Below are 22,795 nucleotides of genomic sequence, written 5' to 3' on the forward strand. Positions count from 1 at the left end.
GAGCGTAAACATATTTTCCAAATCATTTCAAGTGCGCACTTGGCCGTGAAAAATCTGTTGTGCAACAATTTGGCTGCTAATGAAGGCCAAGTGGAGATATTTGTGTTGAGGCATCAGAAAATTTCGGAAAATTAGGTCTACTGCCAGGATTGACCTTTGACGCACAAAGGGTTTGCAGAGCTCAATTTGGCTCTTGTCATCAGATTTAACAAGCTACGAATTTTATAACATTTATAATTTAACGGCTCTGACAACCTTTCAGCCAGTTGGAGGGGCAATTAAATGCTGGCCGAGTGGCTCGTTCCGTGCATAGTTTATGTGTTAGGATTAAAGCTATAAAATTTTGCATTCTCCATGCACATAAATCTTCACGCTGTCGTCAGCATCGACGACACAAAGCAGCGCGCTGCGAGTATATAAATTAAATATACTTTCTTTGCTTCTCCTTCTGCCTTTTTTTGTTTTTTGTTTTTCTGCCTTAACGTGGCCCAAAAACAAAGCGCGACAGGCAAAGCCCAAAAAGGGTGGCCACAAAAGGTGCCACAAAGCCTTTAAGCCCACAAGGAACAAGGCTTACAAATGTGTGACAAGTGCTTAAGGGGAAACTGTGTATACTCTATGGAAAAAGAAAATATGGATAAAGTATATATATATATATATAAATACGTATAAAGATCAAAGAAATTTCTGACAAAAACATTTTGAGAATTTAAAATAATATATATATATATATATAAATAAATATGAAATATAAATATAAATATATATTTATATAGGGTTCTCGCTCTCTCTTTGTTATATTCCAATACACTGCTTTACATTATTTCTGTTTGTTTGTTCTCGCTACTTCTCTCTAAAATTAGTTCCTCCTAGGTCTCTCTCTCTCTACCTCATTCTTTTCCTCTCTTATCTTTTGTCTGTTTTTCTCTCTTTCTCTAAAACCTGTTGTGCTCTCTCTCTCTCTCTCTCTCTCTCTCTCTCCTCTCTCTATCTATCTTTTTCACCAACTGTCTTCTTTTCGTTCACTCACTCTCATCATCTATTTCTTTCATTTTCACTCCTCTCTTCCTCTCTTTATTTATTTCTTTCCCTGTCTTACTCTCTCTCCCTACATCTTCTTCTTTCTGTCCCTCTCGCTCTCTTCATATCTACCGCAATCTGTCTATCTCTCTCTCGCTTTTTTCTTGCTTCTCACCTTATGCTCTTTCTCATTTCTCATGTTTTCGCTTTCTTCTCTTTTCCTATATAGATTAAAAAAATTGATGAATATAATTTATATTATATATTTATTTTTATATATTTTCTCATATAAAATATATTTTTTAGATTCTATATTCCTTTGTTAAATATTTAAAAAAATATATATAATTAAAATATATACCTGATTAAAGCATATTCGATTCTACCTTAAATACAGTTTTATATACAAATTCTAGCCAACTTGTCAAGGAACGTAATGTGATCAGATTTCGTGAAGGTATCATTATCGCACAAAGGACGTGCAGGCATTTGTGCGGCTGTAAGGCAAGTGGGGCATGTGCCACAGCAGCGTAGTGAGCAGCTTTTAGTTTTGTGGCAGGCAGGCGGCGGGCGAGCTGCTTGGAGATGGGGTAAGAGGCTGCTCAAGTGGTTGGGGCCACAACGTGGCATTAGAATGGCAACTGCCACGGCCACTTACGCACGTCGCAGTCAGCTGAGCAATTCGGGGCTTATAAAAAATTAAAATATTTACGCCACATTAAATGCAAAAGGGCGAGCATTGGCAACAAAATATGATTTTGTGCGCCAAGACACGCACACACACGCACGCATTTTATGGCCTGCACATACGCAGCGAACGGTACCTTATGGGCCCACTGGGAGCACACAGAAGGGGGCGTGTGCACAACTAATATTTGCAATATTTAAACAGCTTAAACAATTTACACGTGCCTTAAGCTTACAGGCATCCAGCCTGCTCCTGCTCCTGCTCCTGCTCCTGGTCCCAGCCGCTTGGACAGCCATTGCTGTCCAGCCACCTAAAAAGGGTGTCAATAAATTTATTATTGTCACAATCTCTAGACAATGCACGTCCAGCTCTGAGCTAGAAAATTGAAATAGCTGCGATTCAACACGGCTATTTCCCCTCGGACTCTCAGAGAAGATATTGAAAAGATGTCAGATATATACGATAAAGTTTTATATTCAATTCTAAATTAATTAATTTATCATTTTGATAAAGATACAAATGATATATGGAATAGATATAGATACAAATAAAGAAGCTTTTGAAGCAGAGATGTAGATACGAATATAAATACAGATGCAGATACAGATGCAGATACAGATACAGATATAGATATAGATATAGATATAGATATAGATATAGATATAGATATAGATATAGATATAGATATAGATATAGATATAGATATAGATATAGATATAGATATAGATATAGATATAGATATAGATATAGATATAGATATAGATATAGATATAGATATAGATATAGATATAGATATAGATATAGATATAGATATAGAAATAGATATAGATATAGATATAGATATAGAAATAGATATAGATATAGATATAGATATAGATATAGATATAGATATAGAGATAGATATAGAGATAGATATAGATAAAGATATAGATATAGATATAGATATAGATATAGATATAGATATAGATATAGATATAGATATAGATATAGATATAGATATAGATATAGATATAGATATAGATATAGATATAGATATAGATATAGATATAGATATAGATATAGATATAGATATAGATATAGATATAGATATAGATATAGATATAGATATAGATATAGAAATAGATATAGAAATAGATATAGATATAGATATAGATATAGATATAGATATAGAGATAGATATAGAGATAGATATAGATAAAGATATAGATATAGATATCTGTATCTGTATCTATATTGAATTCCTACAGCTTTAGACCCAATCATACTTAATATGCAATTATTATATTATATATTATAATATATATATATATATTTTATAAATATATATTTCTACAAATACAGATTAACATATATTGTCAGTTATAATAAAATGTTTTCCAGGTACCTGAACACGCCCTTTAACGGTTAATTTTAACCATACGCTTAGCTGTCCTTTCAGCCGGTTGTCAACCGCCTGTCAAACTGAAATTGGCGCATTTATAAACTAATTAAAATGTATTCACATTAAAATGATGCACACATGCGGAAACACACACTTTTGCTGCTTGGCTAATGACCAAATAATTGTGGGCCGCCACGCAAATGACGTAAGTTGTTATACAATATATTTGGGCTTAACTATAACCATTAAGTCAACACGTGCATGGGCCTTTGGCAGAAATACCTGGAATCTTATATTAAATATCTAACATTGAAACTAAATAACTCTTGAAGTTAGCTGCTAGAGCAGTCAAATTGCTGTCAAATACTTGACAGGCAGTTAGGCAAGGCTTCAGCCTCAGCTCATAGCCAGACCAAAAGTTGAGCTACAAGAAGTAAACAACATTTTGAATTTGTTCACAAGACGAGGTGTAAATTAATTTTATTACATGAAAACTTCTCACTTGTAAGAAAATTCTGAGCTAATTTATTAAATTTCCTGAGCATTTATTTGACAACATTCGCAACATAATTGCAAGTAATTTATATGACAGAAGACAAGCTGTATCTACCCAATACCCAAGGATGTCATATTAGCTGCTAACTAATTGTTTAAATGTAAACGCCCTGGTCTAATGACACAGTTCGAATAAGTTTTGTTAACCACAAATCCAACTTAAACATGAGAGAAAACTTTGTTTATCAATGGATTGCTCAGAAATCGACAAACATTCCTATATTTGAGCACATTCTGAACTCATGTCTTAGCCTTTACTCCTCACAGAAGCCTTCGGTCTGTCTGTCTACTTGGCTTGAATATTTGGATTATTAGACACGAGCGACAACCCTACACAAGGTTAATGATTAATGTTAATGATTCTATGCTCAGCTCGTGGCGAGCTTTGAATAAATTACCAAGTGACCAAAAGACATAATTACCATGTGGGACAATATTATTTTATAATTAAAACAATAACAATGTAATATGTGATCCTTCAAGATTATTATTTAGTTCAACTAACATATATAAACTTTTATTATATATATAAATATGTTTGTCATTATTTTCATGATTATCTTGAGTTTGAGTGAGTTTGCTGTCAGCTATAAAAGGACAGCCCAGAGCTCGAGCTGAACAGTTGCAGTGCAATGCAGTGGGTAAGTCTTGAATTTTATTTTTATTTATAATTAAATTATTTGCTTAATAATTTTTGTTAATTGTAATGCAAATGTTAATATGAATAAAATTTGAATGTTTATGTTAATCATACTGTTAACTATTGTACCTATATTAATACTTAACACTACTGTTAGCTTTTATGTTAAGACTAATGTTAAGACTACTGTTAAGACTACAATCTTAAGACTACTGTTAAGAGTACTGATAAGAGTACTGTAAAGAGTACTGTTAAGACTAACATTAGTGAACACATAAGCATGTTGAGCATGTTAATTTACTGCATGTTTATTTAGTGCTGTTCAATCACTGGAAAATTGAATTTGAACACGTAAACTGTGGCAGCTTAGCAGAAGGGATTTGATTTTATCACTATGGATTTTCAAATCAAGCCACTTTAATCTTGGCCTCCGCACCATGGTTGACCCGGCCAACAATGGAGCCAAACATATGTGGAAATATAACAAAAGGACAGAGGAAAAATGAATGAAAATGAATTGGATTTTTTTCGGGCTCTCGCATTGCACTTCTAATTGTTTTTTAGCTTTTTCTCTTTGTGTTATTTCTGGTGACATCGATTGCACTTTGGAATAGAATCCAAATAAAATCTGTGAATATCGATTTGTTTTATGCACACGGATTCAAATGCGCTGAGCTGTCACTCGGACTGATGTGAATGGCGATGGCGTATATTTGGACTATGTTTGCAGTTCCAAAGCACGCTCGAAAGCAACTAAGCAAACTTGTATCAAATGACACTGGCTGTAGAAGCAATTACATTACTTTCAGGACACACAGCTAGCTAACTAAATTAGTTCACAGCTTTTTATGCTTGGCTTTGCGTAAATTAACTTTGTTCTCAATTAAAGTTTTGATTGGTTTTTAACGATAGCTTCAAATGCTTTACAAAATAATGCAATAATAATATTTGAACTCTTTAGCCTTTGCTAATAAAATAATGAATATGCTTTTAAGAGCTTTAATGTGCTTTTATAAGCTTTTATAACATTTAGGTATAATTTTAAATAACTTTGAGGCAAGCTTAATTGCTTTCAATTTTCATGAAAAAGCTTTCATGTGCTTTCAAATGTTTGCTTATTTTATGAATTATTTTTTTTTAAGATTTAATTGTATTAATTGAATAATTCTGTTTGCTTATCTAGAAGCTTCTCATTTTTCCCTAATAGAAGCTTTAATGTGCTTCTAAAAAAAACTTACCATACTTGAAATAAGTTTTATTGCTAAGTGCTCATCAAATATTTGTGCTTATTCTAGAAGCTGATCCATTGTTTACCACCTCCAATTTTTCGTTTTAAATAATTTATTTAGTGAAATCATTTTTACATTTCAATAACAACAAATCGTTCACCATTCAAGATTCTGTTGATGCCTTTCGTTTAGACATTTGAATTTCAATTGTTCCGTCAGTTCCTGACGTATTTGGTCGGCCGTCGCTGAGGGTCATCGCTATGGGTAACGCGTTTTAAACCATATCAGGCCCGGACACGGCACTGACACATTTTGCCATTTGCAGTTGGTAAATAATTGATGACAAAAGTGCGCGATTATTGAACCAAGGCGCGTCTATATATTTAACACACACACACACACGTGCACACGGACACAGACAGTTAATACCTCAACGCTGTGCCCGCCCTGTAAGCATGTCAAGTGAGAATCGATAAATCGATTCGAGGCAAAAGTGTCATAAATTATGTATATGAATACTTAGGCAACGCCCAGCCTGTTTGTGCAGTTAGCAAATGCAATTAACATTATTTTTAGTCCGCATTTAATTGCAATTAAGTAGAACGAAAAAGGCGCAAAGCAATCATAGTCAAGTTTCCAACAAGACCGCAACTAATATACCCTATACGGTAAGTTGTATTTGAAAAGAGATAGTCAGAGAGGAAGAGGAAGAGAAGGAGAACAATATAAAAAACATAATTTAATTTGCTTTGAAATCATATAATGTAAACATTTTCATAACAAAAAGATTGTCATATCAGAAAGTTCTTCATTACATGAAAGGCTTTGTCAAGTTTCCAATATTTTTATATAAGATAAGGAACAAATATTTTTTTAAAATATTTTCTTTTTATTTTTAATTTTTTTTCAAAATTTATTTTATTGGTACTTATTATATTTTTTTTAATTTATATTTTTTTATTTATATAATGTAATTTTATTTTATATAATGTATTTCTTTTATTTACTATTCTTTATATTTATATAACCATGGTAAGACCGAAGACTTATTAGTTCATATAGAAAAATATACCCAAAAGTAACATAAAAAAGCTATTTGAAATTCTAGGAACAAAGTAGTAAAATAAACTGATAAAAGGACACTAAAAAATAATCTGCTTACCCTGCTGTTAAAACAATTGCTGCACTTAATAAAGGAGTTTGAATTGGGTTAAATGACATAACTCAGTTGCTTTAGGTAAACTAAACATTTTTAATACTAAAAAATACTAAAATACTAAGCAAAAATATAATATATTATAATATAAATCATAATACAGTTAAATAATTTGTGGTTAATAATTTTATAATATTTTTAAAATATTTTGGCAAATTATTTTAATATATATTTTTATATTTGATTATGTATATTATTATTATTATTTTAATATATATTTGAATATTTAATTATTTTTATTATTATTAATTGTTATTATTATTATTATTATTATTATTTAATATTTATTTAATTTAATTATTTTAATATTTCGACAAATGATTATCCTAAGCTGCTTTTAAATCTCTGTCTAAATCTCTTAACTTACATATTTAATACTATGACAATATTAATAATAAAATATATTAATAATAAATATAAATATAAATATATTAATAATGAAATTATTATATATATATATATATATATATATTTTATTGTCATATATTTCATTAAATTCATAAGAAAATCTTTGTCAAACAAAAGAAAAAAACGAGCCACTAATTGCCACAGTCAACAGTTAAAGAGACTCTTATATATATATATATATATATATATATATGTATATATGGTATATACATACATACATATTCCCATAAAGCTATATATAAATTATTCAAGAACACTCACAAATGTGTTACACACTTCAGGTGCTAGCCATAAGGCTTTCAACAAGCGCATAAAAAGTCGTCGACTGCAGCTGCTGTTGCTGCCAAGCGGCGACTAGGCGTATACGCAATATATTTGTAATTATGATGTTTGGTGTGTTAAGCTTTAGCAGAACTAAGTTATAAGTGCACACAGCTGTCACTGTGTGCGAGTGTGCGTGTGTGTGTGACATAATCAAAAAGAAAAACTTGGCTCAATTAGTAGATAGAGCCTTTGAGAGAGTTTTTGTACTTGCACTTACCTTTCGCCATCATCGTTGAATGAGAAATCGCCCAGCAGCAGATCCCGGAAGCGATAACGAGGCTGTAAAATGCGTGACATGTTGCTGTTGTTGTTCGTATTGTTGTTGTTGTTGCTGGTGTTGTTGTTGTTGCTGATGCTTGTGGTCGTTATGCTTGGCACTTGCAGTACAGCGACTGGCTGCTCGGACCGCCGCTCAGTTTCAGTTGCCTCTTGAAAATCACTAAAGTCCGTCACATTAATTAAACACTCGTTGCCAGCAGCTGAGACTGGAGCAACAGCAGCAGTGGGCGCAGTGGCAGCAGCTGCTGTGGCATCATCACTTTGCCTCCAATCATCGGGCACTACGTCAAGCCGCTTCCTTCGTCCACCTGTCACGCCCAGCAGCTCATCCTCGCGCGTCGCACTTGTCCCCGTCAGCAGATAGCCGCCACCACTGGCCCGATTGGGCCGTGGCGAGCGTAGGCGCGTCCACAGATTGGCGAATATCTTGCACCAGGCTTACACCTTGGCGCCAGCGTATGCGTCGTCCCTCGGCCGCTCAACCACGTCTCCTATCGCCTATCTATCAATATGCAATTTCGATTTCAATTGCAATTTATTGCAATTGCCATGTCACATTCGGTAGCCACTGGCGTAGCTACTGCACTTCGAGCACCTCAACGTGAGTCCTGCAAGTTGTGTAAAGATAAAAGGTAATTGAAATCATGTCATTTCATTAAATATATCTAAGAAGCAGAGCTTTTGCAATCGAATTACATCAAATGTGATTATGGTGAGAGCGGCATAGAAAGGCGATGCTTAATGAGAGATGAGCTGGACTGAGATAATTGTATTTAATTAATGTTGAAGCTGTGTGACTCTGTTTGATTTTTGGACTCTATGAAAATCACAGAGAAAGGCGATGCGAGGTAGAGTGAGCTTAAGATAACAGCTTTATATTACTTTTGCTGCTGTCTAAGTTGTCTGTGTAAATCGTATATAGCAGACATTCGCTTCATTTTGCTTAGGCTTATAGCATTTTATAAATTTTGAAGCTGTCTAAGTAGCTTAGAGACTCAAAAGCTGCTTTTGACTGAATGAAAATCGCATAGAAAGGCGTTTAAAAATGATATACTTTAAAAAACGAAGCCTTCTTAATATAATACATTTAATAACTGCTTGCTTAAGAAACTAGGACTAATTCTTCAATCTAAATGCGTATTTTGATTAAATGAGAATCGCCTAGAAAGGCAATTGAGCTTATTTCATTTAAAAAAATCACATAGAGCGAACATAAAATGTTTTTACAATTGAGAGAAGAAGGCATGGCTGGCCATACAAATTATGTTTACTCTGAATTATATTAAGCAGTCGAGTCGACCTAAGCCTGTGCTTCTCTCTGCATAGCCTGCTCATGCCTACGGCCAACCAGGCAGCCTCACACAAATCAGCAAGCTAGTTAGAGCAGTTAGGCATTTTAACGTGTTTCTCTGGACAAATCAGATCGATTTAAATCGATATCCAGACTGAGTTACTTGAGTTCAATATGTCAGCTGCTTAGGGATAGTGACATAATTATTTTCCTTACTTATTACATCATTTAGTTATTAATATTTCTATATATATTTCTTGTTAATTATTTATTTATGAATTTATACATAAGCTTTCTCTCCCCTCTGTATCTTAGTTAAACATAATCATTTAATTGCCAGTTCGACATGCAAACGTTCAGGCAACACGCACGTACGCCTGTCAATACAATGGCAAAGGTTCTGTTTAATCCTGAGATCTATGGCTAAGCATAAATCCATTTATTTTTGTAAAGCAAATCTTGATAATAAAAAAAGGAAAACAACAACAAATTGAAGCTGGCAAACAAATCAATGTCAAATCAACTTTTTCTTGCTGAACAACAAAGCAAATTCTCATATGAATGGGCAGACAGCCAGACGTGCAGACTGACAGCTAGAGTGAGATAGCGAGACGTGGCACACAGCATCTGACCAAGTGCTGTATTCTTCAATAAATTCCTCCTCTGCCCCGCTGTCAGCGTGGCTCATCTGATTGTTTGCTGTCTGCGTAATCAAATCATCTGGCGCAGCTTAGTCTAAGAGCGGCTGTGGCACATAAATCGCCCTACCACGCCCACTTGTTGTTGTGAAAAATTTAAGCAATTACACAGAGAGAGAGAGAGAGACAGCTGTTGGTATCCCAGCCAGGTGCACGTTTTGTTTTTGGCTAATATAAATTTTTACGTCCTGCACATTAATTAGATTGTCGCCTTTCGAGTTTCAAACGTTTCCCCTTATTGCATTTCGGCCATAAAATATTTTGTGCCTAAAGCGTTTTTAATTAGTTACAGCAAATTTGCTGCCTGTTGCGGCTGCCACGCCTATTTTGTGCCATTTGTCTCCCTCCCTTTCTCCCTCTCTTTCTCTGTTTCCGCCTGTGCAAATTGCGCCTAGTTTGTAATTGGCTTACGCCGCAGCAAAATTTCAAATAAGTTTTTCAATTATATTTATAGTTTGACGCGTGGCAAATCTTTTGGCCATAATTAGGTTTTTGTTGTGTTAATTTGCTGCCACAGCTGAAAATCTTTTCAATGTATGTTTTGGCTGCTAGAAGATAAAAAGTTCTGTTGATGCCAAGAATATGATTTTTTGTCATTATTAAAGTTAAATATTTTATAACTTAAAAAAACAGGAAATTAACAAATTTTAATCAGAATTGAATAGCAAAATTCACAAAAATTGTATAAATTATTTTTGCTTCATCTGAATAGGTTTGAGAACTCAAAGCAAATATTTTAAATTTTTTTGAGCGAGTTTCTCAAAGGTGAAATATAAGTCTATAATGAGAAATGTGGCCTAAAGCAGCAACTGCTTGCAGTCAAAAGGTTATCAGCAATTGTGTCTCCATTAAATATAAAAGCAGCAACAAAATATGCAACTACTGCAACAGAGCAGCAATTTATTCGTGAACCGTCTCAAATTCTTGTCTCCTGTCAGGCGAACTCAGGGAAAAATGCGGCGGCAATTCTAGAGAAATCGGAAATACACAAAGAGTTGCTGCCTTTCTTGAATCTCATGTGACAAAGAATACCATCATTTCATATTTCGCATTCAATATTTTATTTGAATAATTGTAAATTATTTTTTTACTCCATACAATGGAGAAGCAGATTGTGGCAGACTAGTAGATATAGTTATAATAATAATAAAATATAAATATTAATATATATTTATATATATTCAAAATATATTTTGTTTTTTTTTTTCTTTAATTTTTATTTTATAGAAATAAATGGCTCCAATAGCTGAAGTTAAAATTGATTTTGCCTAAAAGTAGGCAACATTTATTTTGCAGCTCGCAAGAAATCGAAACAAAATGGCAAATAAATCAAAAAAAAGTAAATAAACATTTACTTTATTTTAAATATGCCACAATTATATAAAACTATATGAAAACTGTATTAAAATAAATATAAATATTAAGAAATAGGTAATTCATAATCAAATAAAATGAAATTGAATCCAATTAAATCCTTTCTATATTAATTTGAGACAATCAATCAATATTTGCAGCAAAACAAAGTGTAAACAAAACATAAATAATTTTTTAAAATGTATGCATATATTTATATATATATATATTTATTTACGCATGTATTTAACTGCTAGCCATGCATCAACTTAATGAACGCAAATTTTAATTAAATTTTCCTTCAACATTCATTGTAAATAAAAATAACAACAACAAAAAGAACGAGCTGCCATCAATACGTGACCAAATGAGCGGCACATGAATTTAATTTCTAAACATTATTTACGCTGCCGAAATGTGAAAGGGCAACCAAAAAACGAGGCAGAAGAAATGTTGACACCAAAAAATATGAGAGCAAATGTGTTTTTAGGCCATCATTTGGTCATCTATCTAATGCCCTAATTATGTGGTCTAAACACACACAGACGCAAACACAAATTTTGATTTATAGACTAGACAAAGGACGGGACTTGCCAGCGCCTAGGACAGATAACAAATTATTGTATTTCATGCGGCGCCAACATTTCGAAAATATAACCTTTCACTATGAACAGCCCAGCCCAACTCAGCCCAGACATTTACTTGCATTGTGTATTCAACCTATTTAAGTGAGCCGATGTTGGAGGAAAACTTTCGCGTGCTGTTTTGAGCCAGAGTCTAGGGGAGAAAATACTTTTCTCTTCTGTTCCATATTTCCTACCATATTCATCAACAATAATTGCCTAGCTGAGTTTTTGTTTTCTCAGCCACAAGCCACAAGCCGCGTATCCCTTTTGGCCACTGCCACTTCATCATCATATCTTTAGCTTCTGCTTGTGCTTCTTCATCTTCATCATCAACACCCAGTTCATTGTGAGACAACCTGTACCCATCTTCTGCCTACCTCTTGCCTCATGTCTTACACTCTGCTCGTTAGCCGAGCATAAAGCATGTGTTAAGTGTTGTGCAACACGCCAAGGGGCTTTGCTGTCAAGGCTATTGATACTGTAAGAGGGTCTTCAATCACTTTTAAGGATTGTAATCTAGACTTAAAATATTTCTTATTATATTTCAAATATTCAAATATTTTAAATATTATGGAATTAAATAGAAATTCATTTTTATGCATCAGCTAGTGTCTGTGAAGTCTAGGAATCTTATAGAGAATTTTTTATTGACTAAAAATATTTTTTATTAAATTAAAATTATTTAAAATACATTAAAAGTTTCAGAAAATTTAATTGCGAAATTCCAAATCCAAATAATTTTTTAATAAATTAAAACTATTTAAAATATTTTCAAAAAATTATTTAAAATTCAATTTTATAATAGTATATAAATATATTTTAAAAAATATTTAAAATATTAAATAAATTTACTGAAACTTAATAAGTTTAAAAAAATATATTTATAAAATAATAAATAAGGTATAAATTGAAATAAAAGTTGTTTACTTAAAATGTATACATCTTTTTTTAATTTAACAACAAGAATAATAATATAACAATATTTAAAATATTTAAAAAATAATTTACTACTTTTACTATAATAAATAATTTAATAGATATTTAAAATAGCTTTTAATTTCTATACTAACTCAAAATATAATTTTTTCATTTCAAAATTCGTCTCCTATATAATTTAGTTAGCGTATTCGCTTTTTGCCCTGTTGCTTTGCCTTTGGCTTCAACTTTTTGTTTTACTTTCAGACAGCGCTCGGGGCTTTATTATTCTTTGGCTGACAATGTCCCATAAGAAGTCGTCAGTTGTGACTGTTTTTGTGTGCCTTTGAGCAGCATGTTGTTTGGTTAGATTATCCAAAGGCCCGCTGGGCTACCCACAACCACCCACCTGATGCCTGTGAACCGCAAAGGTCGCCAAGCAGAGCGCTGCATCTGCCGCTGCGGCTGCTACTGCCGCTACTGCTGCTGTTGTTGTTGTTTTTTTTCTTTTTTTCGGTGACTTGTCAAGCACTTGGAATATTTTATAAGAAAAACTTGACCCGCTTTATGCAACAACAGCTAAAACAATGGACGCGCAAAATTCGCGCCAGCCCACCCACACTTCCGCATAACAAGCACCCGCCCACTGAAACACACGCAGATGCTTCTCCACGCTTCCAGCTCACTCACACCTGTAGTTCCTCGGTACCTCATTCAGTAGTCCCTCCTAAGCTCTTCATCTTGTTCCCCTTCAGCTGCCAGAGTTTCGCATTGTTTTTATCTTTTTATCATTGTTGCCCGTTTCAGACTTCTCATCTCTTCGTGCTCGCTTCTTATTTTTTTAGCCCTTATTCCGGGTCTTAATTAAAATTAACATTTCATAAATTCTACATAATTGAAATAAGAAAAAACGTAAAAGAAAATCGACATTAAAAATAAATTTATAAATATTTAGGACCAAAGCTGTTTACAGTTCTTAGTCCAAGTGTCGCTCACCCACTCTATGCCTCTCGCTCACTCTCTCTTTTACTCTGCCTCTCTCACTCACTCTGTTCACAATTTGCCGTCGGCTTGGCTTTTTCAACTTTTGTGCCCGCTTTACGAATTATTATCCTCGATAAGCTTTAAATTATATTTAAATATTTATTTATTTCGCTTTTCTCTGTCTGTGTGTTTTGGTATTTTGGTATTTTTTGGTTGGTATTTTGCAATATGAGCCACATAAAAAGGTCAAATAGTTTAACCTTTTTGTCTGCCAATTTAATTGCGGCATTAAATATGAGAAAGGTCTCCGCCTTTGCGGTCCCCTCTGATTGCTGAAAGGTTTGCTAAGATTAAATTTACCTCTGGCTTATATTTTAATCAAGCATAATAAATCATTTAGCCGAAACACACACACACACAAGCTAGAAAACTAATTTCCACACAATGCTCCAAAGTTAACTCATATATTTCAATTCAATTTAGTTGCAGGCAAACAAATTAGAAATTTAATGCAGCATTTGCTGTTGGCCGGAAAACTCTATGGGATAATGGGCTTCTCATATTTTGTTGCATACTTTCAGGCTGCTGCGAAAATTAACAGCTTCACAATTTGTAAAAAGTAAATTTCTACATTAAAATTATAGCAATATATTACAATATTTTCATAATAATTCAAATTTTATTGAGTAGAATTAACATATTCAAAACAAACAAAAATTTTTTTTTCAAAATCAAATGATAAAAGTTAATAAAAAATTAATATATATATATTTTAATTTTTGTTTGAAAAAACTGAAGCTGAATGATAAATAATTAATTGTGTTTAAATAAAAGAAAAAATAAAAAATCAAAAATCAAAAATTGTTTTCTAAAAGAAATAGAATTTAAAAATAAAATTCAAATTTAATTATTTATAAAAAATCTCAATTTTATTAATTTAAAAACTCTACAAAAAAAAGACGGTATGTAAAGTGTTCGCGTTGCTTCAGTTTTAATTGGTTTTTTCTCACTTTGAATAGCAAATTTCATTAAGTTTATGAAGTGCTCTTCACCTGCTTCAACTTTCGGTTAATCAATAAACTTTCATTTGCCCTAACGGTAAATGCAGAAACCAATCAAATATTGTCGCCATCTGCATGCCAAATAAATGGTCTCCAATGCCCTAGAGACAAGCGTGGAGCTAAGGTCGAATGTCCAAAAAAAAAAAAAAACAACAACAACAAAATGCTAAAGTCAGCAGCAGAATATATTTATTCTTCTGCTTAACTTTTGCTTCTTGTTTTTGTCTTATTCTAGGGCGATAATTGAATGCATTACTCAGAGTTAGGGAGAAAGGAGTTGAGTATGAAATCTTTTACCTTTTAAGGCTCTTTAACACTTTACTGCCCGAGATGTAAATGTTTTCCAGCATATTTTATGCGAAAAGTCATCAAAACTTTTGACAACACCAAACTTTTTGGCTGATTATTGTTGTTGCTGCTGTTGTTGCATTCACTGCATGGACACAAAACTTTTATGCGGCGCGCTTAGCATTAAATTTCACAGTTGATTTTTTTCTTTTGGCATTGATAGAGAATACGCACACACAGTCACACACACGAGAGGCACGCACAAACGATCCGATCACTTAGCAAGGCATTTCATGTGCGCCTTCCTTTGCTGTTGTTGCTAGCTCACACGCGACACGGACAATAAGCAAATTGTGGAGGTAGCCAGCAGCAGCGACGGAGACGATATACGAAAAAAGTTTTCGTCAAATGCAAATAGCGCAAAGTTACACAAAAACAATACAACGAAGACCGTTACTGTTACCGCAACCGTTACTGTTACTATTAATTCTTATTTTCGTTCGACTGCGTTTGCGAACCGAACGCGCGCGAGGCTCAATAAGAACTGAGACAGGAGTGAAAGCAGCGCCAAGCGGCGTAGGTGAAGAACGGTAAACGGCTGACGTTGTTGTTCCTGTTCTTGTTGCTGCCTTTTGTGCTTATCAGAAACAGCTGCGCGCCAAACGTTAGAGCAGTTAAAGTGCCAACAGTTAAAGCTTTGCCAAAAAGCTTTACAGTGCTCTCACAAATATTGAGCATGGCAAGAGTATGCCAGTCGATTCATTCATTGTTAAAGGAAAGTTGGATTGTTTTGATAGTACTCAATTTAATAGAAATTAAATTGTCAATTATATATAATTTAATTTAAAACATGTCAACTTTTCAGAAGAACCTATAAAATGTTGCTATTCTCACTATCTTAACTTAATCTTCTATCTATAAAAAAATGTTTACATTTACAAGCTAGAGAGCCATTACAGTGCTGTCCAAAATTTATAGATCACTGTTTGAATTAGCTTAAGAGGCACATAAGAATTATTGCTTACATACAGAAAGGAAATAAAAAGCCAAAAGTTGTAATAGCTAAACAGCTAAACTGCCAGCACTGTCTCAGCGGACAGTCAAGTACATTCAGTAGCAACAAATTCAAAGTCAAGTTCGATTTTAATGCACTTTCCAAGTGAGCTGTAAATCTATATGCTAATATCGTTGCGAACAAATGAGGAAACCAAATATTTATATAAAAAGGTAACTAATTTACTAACGTAAAGGGAATGTAATAAAGCTTTTTATAAGTAATTAATTGTAAAAAAAGTATTAGTATATCTATTTAGTTCTTGATATTGCGTATTGTTTCGGCCCAAATTTGTAGAATTTTAGCATCTTCTAGTAGTTCTCAGTGGTGCGAACATAGTTGACGCCCGATGGCATGGAGACCTTGTCGAAGCCCTTGGGGAACAGCTTGTGGGCATCCTCGTCGGTGACGGTGGGCAAGATCATGACCTTGGTGCCGGGCTACAGTGGTGGCAAGAATAGTGAGCTTAGTGGGAAATTCTAGCCAAATAATGAAAGAGGTATGCTTACAGTCCAGTTGGCGGGCGTGGCAACCACCTTCAAGCGATCGGTCAGCTGCAGCGAGTCAATGGTGCGCAAGATCTCACTAAGAGAAATTACAGGGTATTAGATAAGCGTAAGCAAATTAAGCGTAATTGCTACTCACTCAACATTGCGGCCCGTAGACATGGGATAGAACATGGACAGGCGCACCTTGTGGTCCGGACTGATGATGAATAGCGCACGTATGGTCTTGCCCACCTCGGGATCCTTCTTCTGGTCCTCGTCGAGCATACCTAGTGAGACAGCCAAGTCGCGTGTGGGATCGGCAATAATGGGATATGGAAATTCGCCGGGAATGTCCAAGCAGTAGGACTTAATGTCATTCACCCAATCGACATGCGAGTCCAAAGGATCCACCGAGTGGGCCAAGCACTTGGTATTGCGCTTGGCGAACTCTGGCTGATGCACAGCAATGCGACCCAGTTCAGTGGTGCACACAGGCGTGAAGTCCGATGGATGAGAGAAGAGCACAACCCAGCTGAAGAAAAAAAAAAAGAAGGGGAAGAAGAGTTGTAATAAATACATACATAGTATATATGTATATATACTTACGAGTTGCCCTGCCATTCGTGAAAGCTGATGGGACCCTTTGTGGTCTCCGCCTTGAAGTTTGGCATAGTTGCACCCAGACGCATTTTGATTACTTTTTTTATTTAATATTTGAGAGGAGAGCGAAAACTCACTTTACTTGTTGCTGAGCTATTGAAGTCAACTGAATGACAACTCGATTGCACAGCGGCCTTTTATACACGCTACGCACACATACAAGCGCGAGAGACAGCGTACGAAAGAGGAATAACGAAGAGCGAAGAGTGTGAGAGCGGATCAGCAGCTAATTAAAGCACAGCCTTATCTGGCATACAACTGTGCTATGCATGTGTGTTTGTTGGACACCAGCATATACTATTCTATATGAGCGCGTGTGTGTATAATTGTTATAAGCATGTGTATATATCTCTACTTGCTTGTTATACAGTCTAGCTTATGGCAGTATACAAGTTTGTTATATATGTAATTCCACACTTGTATATTTATAGCCGCCACAAGCAAATTAAAATAACAATAACAATTGCGCTGTTCATATTATATAAATATTTTTTTTAATACAGAAAGCGGTTTTAAGTTTAGCTAATGAAATACCCCAATTGGAAGACACTGTTGCCAGGCGGACTAAATGTCCAATTGGACAATTCGATATCCAAACCACAAAAATGTAAAAAACAGCAACAAAACGTAAACAGAGAACTACAAAATCGAAGAGCGCGAATGTTTCTTTGGTAGTATTGGTGAGTGTTATACATTTTACACTACCAATTCATTTTTACGCTCTTCCTACACGCGCTATGTGAACTGTGAGAAGAGAGCATCGCTGGCTGTGAGTGGATTGGTGAGCTGCATAGATTTACCAACACAAGTGAACAGTTATGCCCTCAACTAAGGCTAACCGTGTGAGTTCGTATAGGAACTTCGTGAAATTGAGCGAACCACAAAGAGCGCAACAGTTCCTTTAGTTGTATTAGTGTAGCCCATACAAAACACTAATACTAAAGCAAATTTACGCTCAATTTTGAGATGTTCTTCCATAGGTGTCGGCACATTCGGCTGGCAGTCTAAACAGAGCTAAGCAGATGCCTTAAGGCAGTCAAACAGTTAGGATCGTTCTATATAGAAGCAATATATAACTGTATACCACTGGAAATATAATTAACTAACTCTAAACTATATTTTGAACCAAGTAAAGGTCATATGAAAGTGAAATATACATGATTTTAGTACAGTCTCTGACTTTGTCGTGGTGAAATCATTTTTTCATTTTTTTTTTCTTTTTTTCTTGGTTGTTTTTTCTAAAATCTACAACGCAATAATCTAGCTACCTCTTGAAATTCTCGCTGGTAATTTTCCATTCCACATTTGTTTGTCTGTAAACAAAAACAAGCAATCGCATTTGTATGCCGGACGATAAGAAACCGAGCCAAGAGTCGAGGAGTAGGTAGAACAGCAGCGGAATGGGCCACGTGTAGAGCTAACGAGGCCTGTCCAATGAAATCATACAGGGTGTATTTGCTGTTTTTATATCATAAATAGAGTCTTTTAGTACATACATATCTAAGTAAAGTTTTAACCAATCCTAACTTCATTCTGCCTGCATCTATGCCGGCTTGCATCCTAGTCTTATCACAGGTACTTATGCATGTTTTCAAATGAGCGTAAATTTGCGTTGGTATTGATTTTTACTATGGGTTACACTAATACAGCTAAAGAAACTGTTGCGCTCTTTGTGATTCGCTCAATTTCACGAAGTTCCCATGCGAACTCACACAGTTAGCCTTAGCTGAGCGCGTCACTGTTCATTTGTGTGGGTAAAACCATGCAGCTCTCCAATACACTCACAGCCAGCGACGCTCTCTTCACACAGTTCGCATAGCGCGTGTATGAAGAGCGTAGAATATGAGTTGGTATTGCAAATTGCATGAGACTCACCAATACTAACTAAGAAACATTTGCGCTCTTTGATTTTTTTGTTCTCTGTTTACGTTTTGCTTTCAGTTTGGTGATCTTTTTGTCATTTTTTCAGTTTATTTTCAGCTGATGAACTGATTGAACAGGTTTCAACGAATTACTGCGGTTAATTGGTTTTATTTTGGCAGTCTTAGCTTTGCTTGACGAAATTTGTGAAATTAATTTTAAAATTATTTTAAATTTTAAAGAAAATAACGAAATAACAATAAAAAAAATGACATAAATTATTTTTATTATTTTTGTTACATTTGCTATTATTTGTTTCTTTAATCATTTTTTAATTTATTATTTAATTATAATTTTATTAATTAAATATTTTAGTGTGTTTTTTATTATTCCCGATTGGTTAATTTTTATTTTAATAGTATATATTTTTAGTTATTATTTTATTACTATATTTTTATTTTCTTCAATTATATATTTTTTTATTTAAATAAATTATAGTAGATTTTAAATTAAATATTTTTTATCTTAGTAATATTTTAATTTGTAAAATTATTTTTATTTAATATTTTTCTAATTATTTTGTCAATTTATTTCTTATTAGTATTGTAAATATTTTATTTTATTTGCAATATTTTTTACACACTTACATCGAGCAAATAAAATAAGCAAGATTAGCTCCGCTTGCTATCTTCCATCTCTTTCTAACGTTTCCCCTTGTCAAACCTATAAAAGCCGAGCGGTTGACGCATCTCTCGCTCAGAGTGCAAAGCAAAGTAAACGAATGTTAAAGAACTGAGAAAACTAAATACATAAAATTTAAGAAATATATTAAATATCAAAGTAAAATTAAAATAAAATAAAATCAAATCATGTCTTTCGTTTCCGTTGCCGACTTCGAGCAAAAGGCCAAGGAGCAGCTGGAGCGAAATGCCTTGGATTATTATAAGAGTGGCGCCGGGGAGCAGGTGACTCGCGGCCTCAATCATGAGGCCTACAAGAGGTAAGTCTGGCATTAATATGTCATTTGATATAACTATATGTATTCATATTCCATTTCAGATTACGTTTGCGTCCGCGCTGCCTGCGCGATGTTTCCCACTTGGACATCAGCTGCAAGATTCTGGGCGAACAGCTCGCTTGGCCCTTGGGCATTGCGCCCACAGCCATGCAAAAGCTGGCACATCCAGATGGGGAAATAGGCACGGCACGCGCCGCTGGCCAAGCTGGTTCCATCTTCATCCTGAGCACTTTATCCACCTGCTCCATCGAGGAGGTGGCAGCAGCTGCCCCAGAGACTTGCAAATGGTTTCAGCTCTACATCTACAAAGATCGGTGAGTGAATGAGTGAATGTGAGTGTGAGTGTGAATGTGAATGTGAATGTGAATGTGAATGTGAATGTGAATATGAATGTGAATATGAATGTGAATATGAATATGAATATGAATATGAATATGAATATGAATATGAATATGAATATGAATATGAATATGAATATGAATATGAATATGAATATGAATATGAATATGAATATGAATATGAATATGAATATGAATATGAATATGAATATGAATATGAATATGAATATGAATATGAATATGAATATGAATATGAATATGAATATGAATATGAATATGAATATGAATATGAATATGAATATGAATATGAATATGAATATGAATATGAATATGAATATGAATATGAATATGAATATGAATATGAATATGAATATGAATATGAATATGAATATGAATATGAATATGAATATGAATATGAAAGTCATTTATATACTAACTCTAGATAATCTCTTGATCCTTAGCTCCCTCACCCAACAGCTAGTGAGGCGCGCCGAGCTTGCCGGCTTCAAGGCGCTCGTTCTGACAGTGGACATGCCCATCAATGGCGATCGTCGCGCGGATGCCCGCAATCAGTTCAGTCTGCCGTCCCATTTGAGTTTGGCCAATTTCCAGGATGAGCTGACACAGGGTTTCGCCTCGCAGTTCGGCGGCTCTGGCTTGAATGAGTATGTGGCCAGCCACTACGATCCGAGCATCACGTGGCAGGATGTCAAGTGGCTGCAACAACTCACCCAACTGCCCATCGTGCTGAAGGGCATTCTGACAGCAGAGGATGCGCAACTGGCTCGGGATGCTGGCTGTGCTGGCATCATTGTCTCGAACCATGGTGGACGGCAGCTGGACACAGCCCCGGCCACAATCGAAGCGCTGCCCGAGATCGTTGCAGCTGTGGCCCACGATTTGGTAGTCATGCTCGATGGCGGCATTATGCAGGGCATCGATATATTCAAGGCTCTGGCCCTGGGCGCCCAGACGGTCTTCATTGGCCGCCCCGCTCTGTGGGGCTTGGCAGCCAACGGGCAGCGCGGCGTGGAGCAGCTCCTAAAGCTTATGCGACTCGACTTTGAGACCACAATGAAGCTGACTGGCTGCGCCACATTGAGCCACATTCAACCCACAATGGTGGTTCATGAATCGAGCTTTTGGAAACTCGGAGAATTTAATTAGGTTTTTATTTATTTTAATACTCAGACATTAATTATAAAATATATAAATTAGTTTTAGGCTGATAAAAGTTAAATAAAAATTAAAAGAAATATATTTTTATATAAATTAAAAAAATAAAAAAAAAATGTAAGCAATAAATTTAAAAATGATATATAGTAATAAAAAAAACATAAAAAAATAAATAAATAAAAAAAAATAACTTAATAAATTCTATTTATTTCTATTTTTTGTATATTTTTGATTTAATAAAATTAAAAACTAGATTCATTATCAAGCACTCAAAATATTAATTAAAACAACAAAACGTAAACAGAGAGCTAAAATATCGAAGAGCGCGAATATTTCTTTGGTAGTATTGGTGAGTGTTATACATTTTACACTACCAATTCATTTTTACGCTCTTCCTACACGCGCTATGTGAACTGTGAGAAGAGAGCATCGCTGGCTGTGAGTGTATTGGTGAGCTGCATAGATTTACCAACACAAGTGAACAGTTATGCCCTCAACTAAGGCTAACTGTGTGAGTTCGTATGGGAACTTCGTGAAATTGAGCGAACCACAAAGAGCGCAACAGTTTCTTTAGCTGTATTAGTGTAGACCATAGAAAACACCAATACTAAAGCAAATTAACGCTCAATTTTGAGATGTTCTCTATAGGTGTCGAAGCACCCTGATCGATGGGGCAGCTCAAAGAAGCAGAGCAGTTCAGATAGTTAAAGGCCGTCGGGCAGTGAGGATGAAATTATAGGAAGCAATGCGAGTCTAACTAACTTTAAGACAAATGAAGGCCAAAAGTGTTTTATGGGTGAAGAAATACAAAAGACTTAATCGTGTTCAGCTATAAAGCAGTACAGTCCACGCCAATTTGATGAAGTGCAAACTATATATACATAACATATTCTATTATATACCTATATACATATATGTGTATTTATAATAAACTATTATACACGTCGAGTCGATTTTTCTAGCTAAAGATAAATTTGATTAAATCTAAAACGCAATTGCCTCAAGTTCATTTGAAATTCTCTGGTAATTTTCCATCACGTTGTTGATTAGCAATTGTGTTTGTCAACAACAACAAGAAAAAACCGGCCATAGCCATATTTGTATGCATACAGTAATTTACCAAGCGTAGCCGTAGATAAGAACCTGATTTTAAATCAGCAGAGAGCGAACAGCGATGTACAATACGAAAACAGCATTCATTTATTATTAAAATCTAAATATTATTTAGCTAATTTATGTAATACA

The 22,795-nt window shown here is 34.5% G+C and overlaps 3 protein-coding genes across 5 annotated transcripts in view; 1 reads left to right on the top strand and 2 right to left on the bottom strand.

Annotated features, from left to right (window-relative positions):
- Positions 1-15,484, bottom strand: part of LOC111605706 (potassium channel subfamily T member 2) — a 148,810-nt gene extending 133,326 nt beyond the window's left edge. For 2 of the 3 annotated variants that reach the window (XM_030225021.1, XM_030225022.1), the window contains exon 1: positions 7,679-7,758. In XM_030225021.1, the coding sequence (XP_030080881.1) occupies positions 7,679-7,758 (80 nt within the window). Of the gene's footprint in view, positions 1-7,678; positions 8,349-14,965 lie in introns of those variants that run through there. The other variant, XM_030225020.1, reaches the window with a different exon arrangement.
- Positions 15,485-16,170: 686 nt separating this feature from the next.
- LOC111599243 (peroxiredoxin-6-like) lies at positions 16,171-17,202 on the bottom strand. The gene is made up of 4 exons (XM_023314846.2): positions 17,105-17,202; positions 16,656-17,030; positions 16,520-16,595; positions 16,171-16,450 (listed from the first exon to the last, which is right to left on the bottom strand). The coding sequence occupies exons 1-4, from the start codon at positions 17,185-17,187 to the stop codon at positions 16,322-16,324; spliced, it is 663 nt and encodes a 220-aa protein (XP_023170614.1). The 5' UTR covers positions 17,188-17,202; the 3' UTR covers positions 16,171-16,321.
- A 2,506-nt stretch (positions 17,203-19,708) lies between these two features.
- LOC115483369 (peroxisomal (S)-2-hydroxy-acid oxidase GLO3-like) lies at positions 19,709-21,561 on the top strand. The gene is made up of 3 exons (XM_030225076.1): positions 19,709-20,018; positions 20,078-20,350; positions 20,836-21,561. The coding sequence occupies exons 1-3, from the start codon at positions 19,888-19,890 to the stop codon at positions 21,539-21,541; spliced, it is 1,110 nt and encodes a 369-aa protein (XP_030080936.1). The 5' UTR covers positions 19,709-19,887; the 3' UTR covers positions 21,542-21,561.
- The last annotated feature ends 1,234 nt before the right edge of the window (positions 21,562-22,795 follow it).

The sequence above is a fragment of the Drosophila hydei genome, unplaced genomic scaffold (assembly GCF_003285905.1).
Source record: "Drosophila hydei strain 15085-1641.00,03,60 unplaced genomic scaffold, DhydRS2 tig00008122-arrow-pilon, whole genome shotgun sequence".
Lineage (NCBI taxonomy): Eukaryota > Metazoa > Arthropoda > Insecta > Diptera > Drosophilidae > Drosophila > Drosophila hydei.